Source organism: Bubalus bubalis, chromosome 16 (assembly GCF_019923935.1).
Source record: "Bubalus bubalis isolate 160015118507 breed Murrah chromosome 16, NDDB_SH_1, whole genome shotgun sequence".
Taxonomy (NCBI): Eukaryota; Metazoa; Chordata; class Mammalia; order Artiodactyla; family Bovidae; genus Bubalus; species Bubalus bubalis.
Genome location: NC_059172.1, coordinates 3065569 through 3083565, shown reverse-complemented (window position 1 = coordinate 3083565; position 17997 = coordinate 3065569). Strand labels below are relative to the sequence as shown.

Below are 17997 nucleotides of genomic sequence, written 5' to 3'. Positions count from 1 at the left end.
GTGCGCTTAAGGCAGGGTGACTGATCTCTGATGGGAAGTTACAAGGATGACCTTGTAAGCGTTTCTGGTCCGGGCCCATCCTTAAGCACGGCTGTGGTGAAGAGAACCACTTAAGACAAAAGAGATCCTGTTTTTATTTCAATGATTTAATTGGATGTTTCAGAAAAAAAGTCTTGTAACGACCAAAACTTGTAATTTCAGAGTTTAGAGAGCTCTTGACTTTTGCCTACAATCCCTTAACAGAATTTTCTCTGGATGGTAAAGCTCCTTTTGGAGGCAGCCAGAGGCGAGCCAGTGGATGATCACGTGTGAAAGGCAGACCACAGGGACACGCGGGCCGTCTCTTCTGTGGAAAGCAGAAGGCTGTGTCCTCATTTAAATAAGGCACCCTTAGACACTCATCTCAAAAAGCCAGCCAGAACCCTTTATTTTCCTGTCTGTAACTGAAGTCTGTAAACCCTCGCTCTGAAATCCTAGGGTAACATGAGCAGAAGGAGTGGTTTTCCATCTGCTACTCTAGGATCAACCCTGGCTCATCCCAGCGGACTTCAGCCATGTCACGCTGGGCTTAGGTCAAGACGACATCGGCTGGGGCTCTCGTAGCTTCTGCTTGCCTGGCCTGCTGCAGACACTGAAGGGATTTATTTTACCTTGTTCAGTCACTTGGTCGCATCGGACTCTGCGGCCCCTTGAACTGCAGCATGCCAACGCTCCCCTGTCCTCCACTGTCTCTCCAAGTTCACTCAACGTAACATCCATGGGTCAGTGACGCCACCCAACCCTCTCATCCTCTGCCAGTCCCTTCTCTTGCCCTCAATCTTTCCTAGCATCAGCATCTTTTCCACTGAGTTGGCTCTTTGCATCAGGTAGTCAAAGATTTGGGAGCTCGCTAGTTTAGTTTAGGCTGCCTTTTTTTTTGTTGTCTTAGAAGTTTAGATAGGCATTCACATCAGCCAAATAATTTCACTGTCTTAAGGAGTGACAAAGATCAAAAGTAGTTCTTATTACAAAGAGAATCATTTACCTTTGCTTGCCAGAAATTTATTTTTTAAAAAAAAACCACAGGGTTGACCAAGAAGCAACCTTGCTGAAATTCACTTCTGACCGTGGGTGCTTTCTCCATCGACTACCGAGTCGCCACACGAAACTGACCTAGGACACAGCCGGCCTTAAGCAGGAAGGTCACCCAGGCACTAGCTGGCAACCTTAGAGGCAGGGCGGTAACGAGCCTGGGGCAGGAAGGCGTCTGCGCACTCCGCTTCTGGACCCTGCTCCCCCGTCTTGGGCGGCTGCCCCGCCTGCTGAGGAGACCATCCCACGCAAGGTCCGAGCCCCCTCAGACCTCAGCACACCTTGGCTTACACCCTGACTCCCACGGAAAGGCACTTACCTCCTGACAGGCAGCCACGCTTCAGCCAGTTTGATAAATGCAATTTTAAGAGAATTAAAAATCCTAACAAATCAGACCAAGTCCTACATCAGACAAACTGCACACAAGAGGTGAACAGAAAGCTTCCTGGGAGGGGAAGAGGTGTCCGCGAGAAAGCAAGGCGGGTGGAGGCTGCCGGGAGCCCAGCCTGTCCCTGTAGGCTCCTCCGGCTGAGCGGCTTCCGTCCCTGCACCCGGCGCTGACCCGGGCCACCTCCAGCCCAGCAGGGAAGTCCTCCTGGCAGGGTCCGCCGGCCCTTAGCGGAGGCTGCTGCTGCTGCTGGCCTGAGAGCTGCCCATCCCAGGGTGCTCCGGGCTGTGTCGGTTCTGGAAGGAAAGGAGGGCAGAGGAAGAGGAGGGACCTCTATCGAGGGCCCGACGGACTCAAGGGCCGCCGCCACGGGCTCCTACCGCACCTTCTTCTTCTTCTTCTCTTTCTTCTTCCTCTTCCGCTCAGGGTCCTCTTCTTTTTTCTTTTTCTTCTTCTTGTGATCTGAATCAGACGGCGTCTCTGGGGGGGATACAAGGTGCCCGTCACGGGTCGGGCCCCAAATTCTGCACCGCTAAAGCTCTGGGATGCGAGGAAAACCCCTAGTCCAGGGCACTGCTCTCCTCACGACCAGGATGCGTTCAGAGGCTCCGCTGAAGCCCTGGCCCGAGTTCCGCCTGCCCGGGGGGCTGCATTATGTCAGCTTTTTCTCTAAGGAGAAGTGGGGAGTCCAGGGCTCATGAGGAACTTAACTGAGCTTTTAACTGAGGAAGGTCAAACCAGATTCAGAGCATCTGGCTTTCCAGCTGGGAAGACAACCGCTTCTTACCTGGGGGGACGGGGTCCTGGGTGCGGCTCTGCTTGTGCTTCTGCTTATTCTTCTTCTTAGGCGGCTGAATATGCATCAGGCGGCACTGCTCCGGCAACTGAAGGAGCCGAAGGAAGGGCTGAGTGACCAGAGGGCGGAAACCCCCCTTCCCGTCATCTGCTCTGCTCCCATCACCTGCTCTGCGCAGTACTGTTAGGTACAGACGCCGGGAGGACCTCCATCGTGAAGCCTTCGGGCCTCCCCCCTGCCCCCCACCTCCCCAGGAGGGCACATACCAGGCCTCCCCCCTGCCCCCTTCCTCCCCAGGAGGGCACACACCGGGCCGGTGTGCAGGCGGAAGCCAGCCAGCATGGTCCCTGTGATGGGATTGAAAGAGCCCCCAAGGATAGGGGGCTTCTCAATGAGGGAGCGCAGGCTGCTGTTGTCATGGGAACCAGGCAGATCAATCATCCCGGGTAGGTCGGGCAGGAAGTTACTCAGTTTCTCCTTCACTTTCTTCCCACAGAATTTATTATAGGCATGCTCCAGGTTGTAGTGTGTGATCAGGTTAGTGCTGCCTGTCAGCTCCGTGCTGCCTGGAGGATACAGGGAGAAGAGAAAGGAGAAGAATCAGTTCCAAGAGCTGTTGTGTAGCCGCTCAGTCACGTCTGACTCTGCGACCCCTGTCCTTCACTATCTCCCAGAGTTTGCTCAAATTGATGTCCACTCAGTTGGTGACGCCATCCAACCATCTCATCCTCTGTAGCCCTTTTCTCCTCCTGCCCTCAATCTTTCCCAGCATCAGGGTCTTTTCCAAAAATAAAGATTTTTTTTTTTAAATTCACTGACCTAGAAGGGAAAGTGAAAGACTATATTTTAACCTAAATAAGGAATCTTTAAGTTAGAATTACCAATAAAGAAAAGTTATTTTTGAGTAAAAAATAGCAAGAATAAATAATAACACATAACAAACACTAAAAATACTACACTATAGAATGGTAGGTTGGAATGAGGAGAAAAAATAGGCAAAAATCCAAATAGAGCAGTGGTGGAAACCACTTTAACCCAATCAAGGAGACAGTCTAACCAGAGTAATAACATACAGTGCTTATAGTCTGTGCTAAACATTGCTCTGTGTTTCATCAATATGCTAATGAGAAGTTAATACTTCTGGCTGTGACTAGAATAATATAACCTCACAGCTCAGCTACAACCATGCTTAAGGCCAACTATTACAGTGCTCTTGCCTGGAAAATCCCATGGGCGGAGGAGCCTGGTGGGCTGCAATCCATGGGGTCTCGAAGAGTCGGACAGGACTGAGCGATTTCACTTTCACTTTTCACTTTCATGCATTGGAGAAGGAAGTGGCAACCCACTCCAGTGTTCTTGCCTGGAGAATCCCAGGGATGGGGGAGCCTGGTGGGCTGCTGTCTATGGGGTCGCACAGAGTCGGACACGACTGAAGTGACTTAGCATAGCGTAGCATAGCATTACCCAGTGGTGAGTGTCTTGCTTCCTTTCTTTTTTTAAACTAGCAAGAAACTCCAGTCACCTTTACAGAGAAAAACAGATTTTTCTAGCTACTGCTGGTAACTTTTGTTACCACCATCTTTATTCTTCCTATAATACCAGATATGATAGCTCTGCCTAGAAGAAAGAAATGTCTGATTAGAAGTTGGGCAACTAAAATTGTAATCCTTTATATGCCTGTTTCTGCTTATCTATGGAAGCTATCATAATGTTAAACTTAATGTTTAAAAAAAAAACAATGTTTTTTCAAGGTTCAAATGAAAACATATTGAAAAGTATAAAGTCTGTAAGTGGAAGGCATCATCAGTATAAACATCTCATGGCTGACTTTTCTCAAAGAATTGCTGTTGTTGCTGTTCAGTCACTAAGTCGTGTCCAACTCTTTGAGACCCTGTGGACCACAGCACGCCAGACTTCCCCCGTGCTTCATGTCTCCTGGAGTTTGCTCAGACTCATGTCCATCGAGTCAGCGATGCTGTCCAACTGTCTCACCCTCTGCCGCCCTCTTCTCTTGTCCCTTCAATCTTTCCCAGCATCAGGGTCTTTTCCAATGAGTTGGCTCTTTCCATCAGGTGGCCAAAGTATTGGAGCTTCAGCTTTCGCGTCACTCCTTCCAATGAATATTCAGGGTTGATCTCCTTTAGGATTGACTGGTTTGATCTCCTTGCAGCCCAAGGGACTCCCAAGAATCTTCTCCAACACCACAACTCTTTGGTGCTCAGCCTTCTTTACGTCCAACTCACATCCATACATGAGTACTGGAAAAACTGTAGCTTTGACTAGACTAGACAGACCTTTGTCGGCAAGTGGTGTCTCTGCTTTTGGGTACGTTGCCTAGGTTTGCCATAGCTGTCCTTCCAAGAAGCAAGCGCCTTTTAATTTCATGGCTGCAGTCACCATCTGCAGTGATTTTGGAGCTCAGGAAAATAAAATTTGTCACTGCTTCCACTTTTTCCCCTTCTATTGGCCATGAAGTGATGGACTGGATGCCACAATCTTCGTTTTTTTGAATGTTGCATTTCAAGCCAGCTTTTTCACTCTCCTCTTAGTAATTTAACTAGGGTCCAGTGGTGAGAGTAGAAATATCTACCCTACAATTTCATAGTCTAGTTATGATGAACACTCGGGGTACAAATGACAAAAGTGACTTGTTTATAATCATTCACTTGAGAAAACTCAGCTTCTGAGCTATCAGCCCACTGAGGGCTGAGAAAAATGCCTTGTTCATTCATGTGTCACTGGTGCTCAATAAACATTAAATGAACATGGTATTTTTCCTCCCTGTTGACAGGCCTTACCCTATTCTGTTGTGCTGTCTTCTGCGCCAGCTGTCGCTGAAGAATGGGCCACGTAATGGCAGGAGGCTCAGGGGCCCGGTGCTTCTCATATCAGCACCGCCTCCTTCCGTTTCCCCACTCTGTGCTTTTTCTAAATTCTTTAACCTAAAAGAGTCCATCCGATATTCTGTTTTGCCCATCAGTTCTATGAAGATGATTTATAAATCTCTCTCCTCAGTCCTGATTCCACTCCTGAAAACTAATCTTCCATTTCCAACATTCTCTTAATTCATTGCAGATTGTTTTTTTTTTTTGGCTGCACCAGGAGGCTTATGGGATTGTAGCTCCCTGACCGTGGAGCAAACCCCTTGCAGAAGCACGGCACTCTGACCACCGGACTGTCAGGGGATGCCCTCGATTTTTTTTTTTAAACTGCAAATCTTCCCCACCTCACTCATGGTTCCTTTATTCTCCAGATACCTTTAGAAGCTGTACTCAGTTCAAAAATCTTAATGGTTTCCCATTCCCTCAGGAAAAAGCTCAAATTCCTTCGACTTACATTCGTGGTTGAACGTATAAACATCTTACTGAAACATCACTAGCTGGAATCAAGACTGCTGGGATAAAGAGCAACAACCTCAGATAGATGACACCACTCTAATGGCAGAAAGTGAAGAGGAACTACAGAGCCTCTTGATGAGGGTGAAAGAGAGTGGAAAAAGTTGGCTTAAAACTCAACATTGAAAAAACTAAGATCATGGCATCAGGTCCCATCACTTCATGGCAAATAGAAGGCGAAAAACTGGAGGCAGTGACAGACTTTATTTTCTTGGGCTCCAAAATCACTGCAGATAGTGACTGCAGCCATGAAATTAAAAGATTTTTACTTCTTGAATGGAAAGCTATGATAAACCTAGACAGCATTTTAAAAAAGCAGAGACATCATTTTGCTGATAAAGGTCCGTACAGTCAAAGCTATGGACGTGGGATGAACTGAAAGACGTCCCCAAGACTAACATGTCTAAAATGACTTGATTTCCACCTCCTCAAACTTGTTCTTTCCTGACCTCAGCACTACCATCAACCCTGTTATTCAAGTCAAAAATTCGAAATCCTCCTCCTCTCTCCTCCACTTCTATATTCAATCCTTCATTCCTGTCAGTTCTACCTCTAACATTTATCCTGCATCCATTTACTTCTTTCCTCCATTGCTATCGCTTAGTCCAAACCATCTCTTTCCTGGACCACTAAGCAGTAACATTATTGAAAGGGGGATTTTTGCAGAAACTAAAGCGATAATTAATTCAGCTATTTCACCACCACTTTGCGACCCCATGGACTGTAGCTTACCAGGCTCCTCTGACCATGGGATTTTCCAAGCAATAGTACTGGAGTGGATTGCCATTTCCTTCTCCAGGGGATCTTCCCAACCCAGAGACTGAACCCAGGTCTCCCGCATTGTAGACAGACGCTTTACCGTCTGAGCCACCAGGGAAGTCCTTTGCATTATTACATTCAATAATTACAGCTGACACACCTGTGAAGTCTTCTCCAGCACCATGAGTTTCATTTGCACTTTCCATATCAGAAAACAATCACTAAGGTTTTTTGTCTCTTTGTTGGTCTAACAGTCACATCGTCTGAATCAGAACTATATTCGGAACAACTATCATCTTCTGAGACACTAGTAAATATGTTGCTTGGACAATAAGAGAAAGTACCTGCATAAAATTCACTGAAAAAATTTTCTTCACTCAAAATTTAATGATGTGTCACTTTTTAAAATTTTTTGAAAATAAACTTGTGTTTATAAGGTGCACAAGGCTGGAATACAAACCTAACAGAGCAAAATGCGAATGATAATGTCAATGATAAGTTGTATAATGAATCCTTGATCAATTCTAAGTGTTAACAACTTCCCACAGTGATGTTAATGGTTTCACTCTCTAAAAAATGTATTGACATGTTTCTGGTCAATACTATGTTAAAATCTAAATGTGTAATACAGGCCTCTGCCTACTAGTCTCACTTTATCTCCTATCACTCCTCTGTTCACTTTACTGGAGTCCAGCTGGTCTTCTGTTCCTCCAACATTACAAGATTTTTCTCACATTGGGGCTGTTGATTTCAAATTTTTTTTTTGTATCCAGTTATCCCTTCTCCCACTCATGAATGGCTAGCTCTTTCTCTGCGCTTACATTTTAACTCTAAAGTAACCTACTCAGAGAGAGCTTCTCTGATCACTCTAGTTAAAGCAGCTGCTGCTGCTGCTAAGTCACTTCAGTCCTGTCTGACTTTGTGCGACCCCATAGACCGCAGCCCACCCAGGCTCCCCCGTCCCTGGGATTCTCCAGGCAAGAACACTGGAGTGGATTGCCATTTCCTTCTCCAATGCATGAAAGTGAAAAATGAAAGTGAAGTCGCTCAGTCGTGTCTGACCCTCAGAGACCCCATGGACTGCAGCCTTCCAGGCTCCTCCGTCCATGGGATTTTCCAGGCAGGAGTACTGGTGTGGGGTGCCATTGCCTTCTCAGTTCCGCTCCCTTAAATCTTTATCACATTTTTTTTTCCTACAGCCATAACTGCTATGTGATTTCACCCTGTATCTTTTGCCTCCTCCATGGGCACGTAAACTCCCAAACAGGCAAGGATATTGTCAGCCTTTGTTCACAGCTGTATCTTCAGTGTACAATACCCCTTGGTACACAGAATAGGTGCTCACCGAAATAATTTTTTGAATGAAAGAATCTGGTCCAATTCTATTTACTTGTTCCCAGGCCCAGAGAAAAAAGGAAGGCAACAAACCAACAGGAAGTCGGAAGCAGATGTGGAACTAGGTCTGCAAGGATGTTAAATCAGGACTCTCAAATTCCAAACTCGAACTCTGGGTGCTTTTTCAGAGTTAGCCGCTCAGTCGTGTCCAACTCTCTGGGACCCCATCGACTGTAGCCCGCCAGGCTCTTCCGTCCATGGAATTTTCCAAGCAGGGATACTGGAGTGGGTAGCCTTTCCCTTCTCCAGGGGACCTTCCCGCCTGAGGGCTCAAACCCCGGTCTCCCGCATTGCAGGCGAATTCTTTACCGTCTGAACCACCAGAGAGTACTTTTTAGGGAGTCATAAAACCACCGTCAGGGTCAGAGGCAGGGCGGAGCGTGAAAGGTGGCCACAGAGCCCCATTCTTCTCATTCCCAGTCCATCCCGAGAATTCCTGTGGTGCCTTTGGCCGTGAATTCGCAGTCCTTTCCGACACGGAGTTCCGAAATCTCCGAACGCGCCGCCCGGGCCACCCCTCACCTCCCTTGGCGTCTAGGAGCCACGCCCAGCCCCACCTCGCGGCGATCAGATTGGCCGGCTTCGGCCGCGCCTCGGACTCACCTGGCAGCTCCCTCATTAGGTAGAAAGGGCCGCAGCCTGCCGCCGACTTGTCGCTCCCGGGAGGGGCCGAGGCGGCGGTCGGGGGCGGGGCCGGACCCGGCCCCCCGCCCGGAGGCGGCGGCGGCGGAGGGGGCGGCTTCCCGGGTCCGAAGCCGAGTGCCGCTGGGGGAGGTGGCGGGTCAGCCTGGGCCCCGAACAGCGCCGTGAAATTCTCCATCATCCCCTCCGCCCCGGCGCCGTCCCAGTGTCTGGCGTTAATGATTCTCATTGGTTAATCTTTTCACGGGGTACCGCCCTTTTCCTCCAGGAGCCGTTTACCATTGGACTGCCTCTGGCCCTGCCTACCTTCTTCCGGCAACGACTTCCGTCGCCTTCTGAGAACGTTCCGGAAATACACCTTAACTTTATTAAATTTTCCGAGGCCTCCGAACGCAGCAATCGCTTAACCAATGAAATGACTTAGGTAGAAAAAGCGACAGTTAGGTTAGCCAATAACATATCAAATCCCTTTCTCACCTTCCTTACCTGACGTAGGGGCCAATCAGAGATCTAGTTCCGGGTCTAGAGGCGGGGCATCTGACACTTGGCCCAATGGAAACCTTCAATGGTGAGAGAGGCGGGACCAGACCTACGGAAGCCGAAGAGAGCGGCCGGCGCCTCAGGGGGCCGGAAAGATGGCGGTCCTAGCGCCTTTAATTGCTCTCGTGTATTCGGTCCCGCGACTTTCACGATGGCTGGCCCGGCCTTACTACTTTTTGTCAGCCCTGCTCTCTGCTGCCTTCCTACTCGTGAGGAAGCTGCCCCCTGTCTGCGAAAGTCTCCCCACGCAACGCGAAGACGGCAACCCGTGTGACTTTGACTGGGTGAGCGACCCCCTCCTCGGGACCCCACGACCTTGCCTGTCCCCGCCCTGGTGGTCGCAGCCGGGAGCCCCGAGGCTGGCCGTTTTGAGAACGCCTCAGGTTCCGAGCCCCTTAGCGGACTTGACAGACGACTAAGAGTGTAGGGCGTGGATTGTTATCGAGCCTAAACCCCCCTTGTTTAGGGTGGGAAAGCAGCCGGTTAGCTCGCCCAGCAGTCTAAGCCTTCTGCCTTTTGAGTCCAGGCTCCTTCCCACCGCCCAGTGCATGCTCGACCAGTCCTCCCCAAACTGGGCACTCGCACTCTCTTCCAGTGTTGCTCGTTAGGAACGCCCGTTGAGGAACCGGTGAGTTGCACAAGGCAAGTAGTATTTCTGGTATTCTCGTTTCATTGATGAAGAAACGGATCTTGGCGTGGTTAGGAGACTCGTCCAAGGTCACACAACTAGTGAGCGACGAGGATTTGCAGCCAGGCTTCAGCCATGGTAACAGCACACAGCCATTTATTAAAATTAAGTTAACAGTCTCACAGGGCGGACGGTGCGCTGGGCTCTGTGCCGCATGCTGCGGATGTGAAAATAAATAAAATTGTTAGGCCTATGGAAATGGAATTGTAAAAAAAAAAAAAAAAAAAAAGTACAGAAATCTGTCTCAAGCCTCTTGCAGCCCTCCCTGAACTGGAATGGAGGGACCACTCAGAAAAATAACTTGAGGGGCTTCCCTGGTGGTCCAGGGGTTAAGACTCTGTACTTCACTTGCAGGGGGCCTGGGTTCCATCGCTGGCCAGGGAACTAAGATTCTGCATGTTTTAAGGGAAAAAAAAAAAAGTGTAAAATAAGTTGAAGCTCTCTGCCCTCTGCTGAAGAGCCACATACATGTACTGAGGAAAGACAGTCACCTGAGTTTTTGTCTTTTTTCCCCAAAGGCCCAAATGAGTGTTGATCTTTAACAGAACCTGCTTCCTTACTTTTTATTCTTCACACTTTTTCATACTCTATCCTTTCCCAGTGTTATTAATTAGCTCAGATGTAGCCATCTTCTTCAAAAGATCTATTTTTTATCTATTGCACTTTAACCAAAATAAGACTCAAACATATAAGTGGATGGAAATAAAGATTTTTATAAAAGGGACTTTTTATGCAATTAATTTCTCTGAATACTCTTCCCTAATTATATGCAAAATACTGGAAGGTGTTATGTTTTCTTTTTACTCTGTTTTTTTTTTTTTTTAACTATATAGTATTCATAACTGTTTGTCTTCCTGGAAAATCTGTGTTTTACTCATTTACCCTGGTGATTTGGAAGTTACAGTATTAAGGTATGTAGTGTTAGCAAGGATGTGACTTCCCTGGTGGCTCAGCAGTGAAGAATCTACTTGCCAGTGCAGAGACTTGGGTTCGATCCCTGGGTTGGGAAGATCCTCTGCAGAAGGAAATGGCAACCCACTCCAGTATTCTTGCCTGGGAAATCTCATGGACAGAGGAGCCTGGCAGGCTTCAGTACATGGGGCTGCAAAGAGTCAGACAGGACTGAGTGAGTAAGCACATACACCCACAACCTTTGAATTTGAATAAGGGCCAAGTATTAGATAACAACAAGGAAGTGGTATTAATTTTGTTAGATATGATAATGGTATTTTAGTTTAAGAAAGAAGTTCTTATCTGCAAGCAATATGTACTGAAATCTTTATAGTCGAAATGATACAGTTGAAATTTGCTTTTAAGTTTCTCCAGCAAAAGAAATGGGTAGCGTAGATGAAATATTTTGCCATATTGGCAAAATACTACTATTGAAACTGAGTATTAGGGGTTTACTAAGGTATTGTAGGAGGCGGAAGATAATTTTCCCTTTGCCCTTCTGAGGTCTTGCCTGAGACTACTGTAATAAAAGACAGATTGAAGTCAAGTAAAATACAAACACATTTATTAACATGTGTAACTTGTGTACAAGGGAGATACCCAGGGAAAAATCAGTAACAAAGAGGCTTAGAATTCCAGCTTATATGGCATCTTCAACAAAGAACAATAGATTTGTGGAGAAATGACAGGATGAAGAAGGAAGGAGTTTAGGTTTGCAGGAGCTGAAGGTTGGAAAGGTAAACTGGTGGTAGATACAGGCGAGTTTGCTGCGGTAGATCCCTCTGGCGCTATCTCCAGGCTGATAGCATCTAAAGTTATCTCCCCTGATTAGTTTTGTCCTTGGTTAAGAAGGTAAATTTTTGTCCTACTCTTAGACACGTAAGGGAAGGGCATGGAGCTTTTCTTTATTTTACTTCTCATCAGTTGCCTTTAGACTCAAAATAATCCTTATGCCAAAATGGCGTACTTGGGAGTGGCGTGTTCTGCCACCCTTTAGTATCCTCTCTGATTTGGTGTGTGTTTGAGAATTTCCTTAATAAAAAGTTTGAAACAGGGCTACGCTGGTTACTCAGTGGTAAGGAATCCACCTGTCAATGCAAGAGACACAGGTTTGATGCCCAGCCAGGAAGGATTCCACTTGGTGTGGTGCAGCTCAGCTGGCGCGCAGCTACTGAGCCTGTGCTCTGGAGCCCGGGAGCCGCACTGCTTTACTGAAGCCCACGTGCCCTAGAACCCGTGCTCCGCAATGAGGGGGCCACCCCAGTGAGAAGCCTGCTCACCCCCATGAGGGAAAAGCCTGCCTAGCAACAAAGGCCCGGCACAGCCAAAAACAAGTAAAGATAAAATTAGCTTTAAAAAAAAGTTTGAAACGCTGAATAAAAAAGCAAACAACCAAGGGAGCTCTTGTTTATGCAGTTGTTCTGGAACCCAGTCTCGTCCTGTCTCCTACTGATGGCCTTAAGATCATCCCAGCACCATGCCAGCAGGTGGAGAAAGAAAGCTGTCCTGCAAGGATGTGCATCCCCTTTCTTAACTGCCTGGGCACAGAAGTGGCGCGTCACTTCTGCTCACAGTGTGTTTAGGAGTGCTGGTCACACAGTTCTCCCTAGATGCAGTATGTCCAGGAGAAGAAGGAAGGAAGGTTTGGAGTATACATGGCTGGTCTTTACCACAGACCCATTCTGTCTTTAGAGTATATTCCTTTTAGTCCTGTCTTTGGTCTCCTGATTGGGCATAATTCTCTTTTAAATCTTTGCATAATTATAAAAGCCACTTTTAAAGCCAGTTTCATTCTTGAAAACTCTTCCTAATTTCTACTCAGGTGGAATATTTAGTAAGGTCTGTCATATTTCCTACCTACACCTCCCGCCCCACACATTGAATGTCCATTTCTAAATCCAGTCAGTTGCTTTTTGTTGGAGATGGAGGCTAAAAACCTAGGTCCCTGATTGCCAGCCGTAAATCACAGTTAATTGGTTCTGTCTGAAATAATGATTTGGATCCTGTATGACTAACAGAAAGGTATGGAACGCCTCAAACCCTCCAATCTACAGAAGGCCCTCCCCATGTGCAATCTCTCACAAAGTCCTTATTACTCTTCACTGCAGTCTTTACTCTTTGAAGTTTGTGTCTTTGTCATTTTTATTGTCTGTCTCACTTAACTCACATCCAACTTACCTTCTAGAAGGTGAGAACGAACAGTAAACTAGTGGTACTGAAAAGTCCCTTTGAGAGGTTTGAAAGGCCTCCTTCAGCTCTCAGGTTATATTCAAGGTGCATGGATTATCATTATGAATATTAGGTGGAGAGGAATGTTTTATCTTAAAACCAAACAAATGGAATAACCATCTGTTGTACTGATGGGAATGATTGAGAAAGTTTACCTGGGAAAGTTTTATTGTACCAGAGTCATGCTGAGTTGATTGTAGTATCTTATAGTTTTACACCATATACTTGATGTAACTGTTTCAGACTTCTTATCTTCTTTAATCCTCAGGGAAGCCCGTGCTCCCAGGTTAAGTGCTTTGCTGAAAGGCAACAGGCAGTTTGTGGTAGCGGTAGAATTGGAGCCTGGATCTTCTGACTGGTGTTTTCCCCACTACCCCTTGTGTGTGCTAAGTCACTTCAGTCATGTCTGACTCTTTGCGACCCCGTGCACTGTAGCCCTCTAGGCTCCTCTGTTCATGGCATTCTCCAGGCAAGAATACTGGAGTTGCCATGCCCTTCTCCAGGGGATTGTCCCAACCCAGGATTAAACCCGCCCCTCTTGTGTCTCCTGCATTGGCAGGTAAGTTCTTTACCACTAGCGCCACCTGGGAAGCCAACACCGCTCCTTAGCTGACTCCTGTTATTTCTCTACTGTTAGCATTCCCAGTTAGGATCTTTGTTCATTTTTTCTCTGTTGGTTTGTATCACATATTTGGCTCCCTTGGTCACCCAAATCGTTTCCGTTCATGCCATTCCTGACGCTCTGATTCTGTTCCAGAGAGAAGTGGAGATCCTGATGTTTCTCAGCGCCATCGTGATGATGAAGAACCGCAGGTCCAGTAAGTGTGGTTTCCCGCGGTTCAGACTGACGACCTCCGGAGTCTTCCCCTCATGTTATGAGAGGGGCATAACTTGGTGAACTTGTCCCTCATTCTCTGCCAAGGCTGAATTTGACCTTAGACTTTTATCCTCTCCCCCCTCTCCCGTTTCAAAGTATTCCGAGGAGAGGGACAAATAATAGAACATGGGAGCACGCAGCCCAGCCTGACCTCTGACATCTTTGTGTTTCAGTCACCGTGGAACAGCATGTAGGCAACATCTTCATGTTCAGTAAGGTGGCCAATGCGATTCTTTTCTTCCGCCTGGATATCCGTATGGGCCTGCTTTACATCACACTCTGCATAGGTAAGGAGACTGTAAGACTTGGTTATGGGAACCAAATTCGAGCACCAAACCAGTTTCTCCATACCTGTCTTCCATAGCTTACAACCAATTAACTGTGAGGCTCAGATGGTGAGAACCTACAGAGATTGTATTTTAAGAGGAAGGGAATGTGTCTGTGTATGTCTACAAAATGCACTCTTTGGTACTTGGAATCTTGGGGTTGGTTTGAAAGTAAATCCCCTACTCAAGGCCTTATATGTTTTCTGTGCTGACTTAACATGCACAACATGAGAGCTGCAAGGTAAGTTTTAATTGGGGAAAACGAGGCCTGCAGGCCGGGAGACAGCACCTCAGTTAGCTCTGAGGAACTGGTTCAGAGAGGTGGGAGGAAAGGACAGTGTGTATTTGATTTTGGCGAAGGGGGGAGTACATGCAGTCAGCGTATGTTTTTATAGAAAGTGTGTGCTAGTCTCATGAAGCTTTCTGCTGGTCACGAGAAACCAGTGTCACCATAAAGGATCTTGGTGCTTTTCTAGATGTGAGGAGATACACGAATTGAGCTCATAAAATCGGCTCCTGAGAATATTTAACTATCAGAAGACCTGTCCTGCCAGTTTTTCCCTGAGCACAGGGTGCCTTGATTCTGCTCTGCACCCTGAGCTCCTTCAGAGGGTGTTGAAGGTCGGCAGCTGCGGGCGCACGTGACTTAATCCTTACAGAGGTAGATGGCGAGTGCCACTTTGCAGCTAACACCTGTGACACCCTTTTTCTGTGTTTAGTGTTCCTGATGACATGCAAACCCCCCCTGTATATGGGCCCTGAGTACATCAAGTACTTCAGTGACAAAACCATTGATGTGAGTACTCTTCTTCCCTGTTCCTTGGGTGCCTTGGGGGTGATTTTGTCATTGCGCTCACTACTCAGAGGAACAGCCGTGCTTCAGAATGGAAGTCAAGGGCACTGGTTCATTGTGGGCTCCAGAGGAGAATCAAGGGCACCGTGGTTCATTGTGGGGTCTACAGAGGTATGGGGAAGCCGAGATGAGACATTAGGTGCTAAAGTCTGAATCTTCCAGGAGCCTGTGTAATTCAGTTCACCGTTTCCTCCCTGTGTGTGGCAGGAGGAGCTGGAGCGGGACAAGAGGGTAACTTGGATCGTGGAGTTCTTCGCCAACTGGTCTAGTGACTGCCAGTCATTTGCCCCTATCTATGCTGACCTCTCGCTCAAGTGAGTGGGACAGAGGGAGGGGCGGTAGAAATTGTCCCTTTCCTCTCGTTGGTTTGGCCTTGGTTTTTGCACACTGCAACCAAAGGCACTCCCGCCCCACCCTCAGGTATCTGTGCCTCTGTTTCATTGATTCCTTCTCTCTCATCTTGTGAAACAATACATTCCTCCCAGGTACAACTGTACGGGGCTGAATTTTGGGAAGGTGGACGTTGGACGCTACACTGACGTTAGTACACGGTATGTGAGGGCCTGGGCAGGGTGTCCCCTGGGGCGATACACGCAGTGCACTTACAGAGAACCTTCTGGATCCTGCAGGTACAAAGTGAGCACGTCACCCCTCACCAAGCAGCTGCCTACCCTGATCCTGTTCCAAGGTGGGAAGGAGGTCATGCGGCGGCCGCAGATCGACAAGAAGGGCCGGGCTGTCTCTTGGACGTTCTCGGAGGTATGTGAGCGGGCAGGTGGTTCGCAGGAGGGTGTAGAACAGGAGATCAGTTTGGAGCCCACCCTGGGTTTGATTCCTAGTTCTGCTACTTGCCCACCAGCTTTGAGAGTGTGGACTGTTTATTAGGTCTCAATCATGGATTCACTCAGCAAATTATTCTACCACGTGCCAGACATTATAGCAGTAAGGAACGGTTATTAGTTAAGACTCAGTCTCGGTGGCTCTTACAGTCTGTTTCCTTGGCAGTAAATTGGAGAGGGTAACATTTGCTTACAGGTTTTGTTTTGCAGATTACATTAAATAATGTAGCTATAATTCTTGGCACAGTGACTGGCACATAATAGGTGAATATTAATTGACTTTTTCAGGTACCCCCAAAAAAGAGATCTGGGTTAGATTCCTGTCCTTTGCTTCCTCCTTCCTAGACTGTGTAAATACAATTGGCCTTTGCACAAACGAGTCAGAACTGTGTCGGTCTGCTCGTGTGGATGTTGTTCAATAGTAAAAACTACAGTGCTGTGCAACCTGCGTGGTCGGCTGGAGCCGGACTGTGGTTGCGGAAGGCTGACTATAGTTATAGGTGGATTTTTGACTGCAAAAGGGTCGGTGCCCCAACCACACCCCTGTTCAACGGTCAACTGTACTTCTTCCCAGACACCACTCTCCCTTCCAACTTGAACCTAATGCGTGTGTCCCTTTTCACAGGAGAATGTGATCCGAGAGTTCAACCTGAATGAGCTCTATCAGCGGGCCAAGAAGCTGTCAAAGGCTGGAGATAAGATCCCCGAGGAGCAGCCTGTGGCTGCGGTGCCTGCTGCCGTGCCAGATGAGGAGAGCAAGAAGGACAAATAGGACCCCTGCTCCAGTGCTTCCTCTCCTGTCAGTCCCCGGCACCTCAGGGGCCCTGCCCTTGTGTAACCACAAGCCTTGCCTGAGGCCCGGGCCTTTTATTTATGTTTCCCCTGTTTGGCTATGCCTAGATGGGGAGGGTATCGCTTCTGACTTTTAAGAGGCATCCAGGGCAATGAAAGGCACCCTCTCGGAAGGCCCCCACTGTTGCGGCCCCGTTTCACTGGAGGGAGGGAAAGATCTTGTCTGGTGGAGGGAGAAGGCTTGCCCTCCAAGCGGGGCCAGCGCGTCAATCACCGTGTGCTGCCCGACGTCTCCATCAGGCTCTGGTCTCATTATTCCTCACGGTGGCGCCACGCAGCCTACTTAACCTAGATTAAACCCCAACAAACAGGCCAAGGTGCAGAGTTAGTGCTGAGATTTTCCCCTCAAGGAATCTTACTCCTTTAGGCCCTTCTGGCTTAGTCTGGCCTGTACTTTAAAAAGTGTAAGCCTGTGACCAGTCCCAAGGAAAAACCTTCAACCACAGACTTTTCTCTTTGAAGATTACTGAATAATCTACGTATTTTATGAAGATTGGGAAGAAGGGGAATAGAAGTTGGAGACTTCCTTTGTGTGGTGGGCCCTGGACGATGGCTCATTTAACCCTCCTGCATCCTCCCCACACCCAGTTGATGGTTTTGCACAATAAAGAGACTGAGAATTACTTTTGATTTCACATGTGTGATTCATGCATTACAAGTGGAAGTGTTAGTCGCTCCTGCATTAGAAAAGCCAGGCAATTGCAGAGGACTCTGCCATGTTCTTCATTTCAAAGGCCATCCTGATTAGTTCATCAGATGCTGCACACAGGTCCCCACACTGTGGACAGCTGCAGAAGGTTTAGGTCTTCCCTCTGTTGGTGTTTAGTCGCTCAGTCATCCTATGGACTAGTCTGCCAGGCTCCTCCGTCCATGGCATTTCCTTGGCAAGAATACTGGGGTGGGTTGCCATTTCCTTTCTCCAGGGGATCTTCCCAACCCAGGAGCACACCCATGTTTCCTGCATTGGCAAGTGGATTCTACCACTTACCACCTGGGAAGCCCTTTTGAAGAGTAGCTATCCAACAGAACTGAAGAATCTACTAGATTATTATGATATGACAATACAGACCTTAATGAGAGAGAGAAGGGGGAGGAAATGAGGGATGAGTAGGACTTAAGAAATCCCTGGGCATCTTTTCAAAATAGACATAGATAGGCTCGTCAAAACCTCAGGACCTTTGCATGCATTTAAAAATGTTCCTCAAATGGTGTTGATACTACTAACACCCTACTAACATCCCACTTGAAAATCAATGATGTAAACAATATAGTGAATTTACTTAGCATTTATTCATATTAATGAAGGATCCTGAATGATTACCGACGTTAGATCTAAGCAATTAACTTGGAAGAAGCTCAAAATGAATTGGAGATATAATATTGGCTTGGCTTTAAA

The 17997-nt window shown here is 47.5% G+C and overlaps 2 protein-coding genes across 2 annotated transcripts; one reads left to right on the top strand and one right to left on the bottom strand.

The window, feature by feature from the left end:
* Positions 1-110: 110 nt before the first annotated feature.
* MED19 (mediator complex subunit 19) lies at positions 111-8673 on the bottom strand. The gene is made up of 5 exons (XM_006054040.3): positions 8408-8673; positions 2565-2821; positions 2247-2343; positions 1845-1939; positions 111-1755 (listed from the first exon to the last, which is right to left on the bottom strand). Exons 1-5 carry the CDS (start codon positions 8625-8627, stop codon positions 1687-1689), a joined length of 738 nt encoding a protein of 245 aa, XP_006054102.3. The 5' UTR covers positions 8628-8673; the 3' UTR covers positions 111-1686.
* A 356-nt stretch (positions 8674-9029) lies between these two features.
* On the top strand, positions 9030-17224 carry TMX2 (thioredoxin related transmembrane protein 2). The gene is made up of 8 exons (XM_006054038.4): positions 9030-9270; positions 13612-13672; positions 13905-14018; positions 14777-14853; positions 15118-15224; positions 15396-15461; positions 15540-15669; positions 16375-17224. Exons 1-8 carry the CDS (start codon positions 9082-9084, stop codon positions 16519-16521), a joined length of 891 nt encoding a protein of 296 aa, XP_006054100.1. The 5' UTR covers positions 9030-9081; the 3' UTR covers positions 16522-17224.
* Positions 17225-17997: the final 773 nt, after the last annotated feature.

Excerpts from the sequence above, each read along its gene's own strand:
- MED19 (XM_006054040.3), bottom strand. The coding sequence starts at position 8,627 with ATGATGGAGAATTTCACGGCGCTGTTCGGGGCCCAGGCTGACCCGCCA. Across the intron at positions 2,344-2,564 it reads TCCGCCTGCACACCGGCCCG|TTGCCGGAGCAGTGCCGCCT; the intron begins GTGTGTGCCCTC and ends CGGCTCCTTCAG. Across the intron at positions 1,940-2,246 it reads CCAGGACCCCGTCCCCCCAG|AGACGCCGTCTGATTCAGAT; the intron begins GTAAGAAGCGGT and ends TATCCCCCCCAG.
- TMX2 (XM_006054038.4), top strand. The coding sequence starts at position 9,082 with ATGGCGGTCCTAGCGCCTTTAATTGCTCTCGTGTATTCGGTCCCGCGA. Across the intron at positions 14,019-14,776 it reads TTACATCACACTCTGCATAG|TGTTCCTGATGACATGCAAA; the intron begins GTAAGGAGACTG and ends TTCTGTGTTTAG. Across the intron at positions 15,670-16,374 it reads TCTCTTGGACGTTCTCGGAG|GAGAATGTGATCCGAGAGTT; the intron begins GTATGTGAGCGG and ends CCCTTTTCACAG.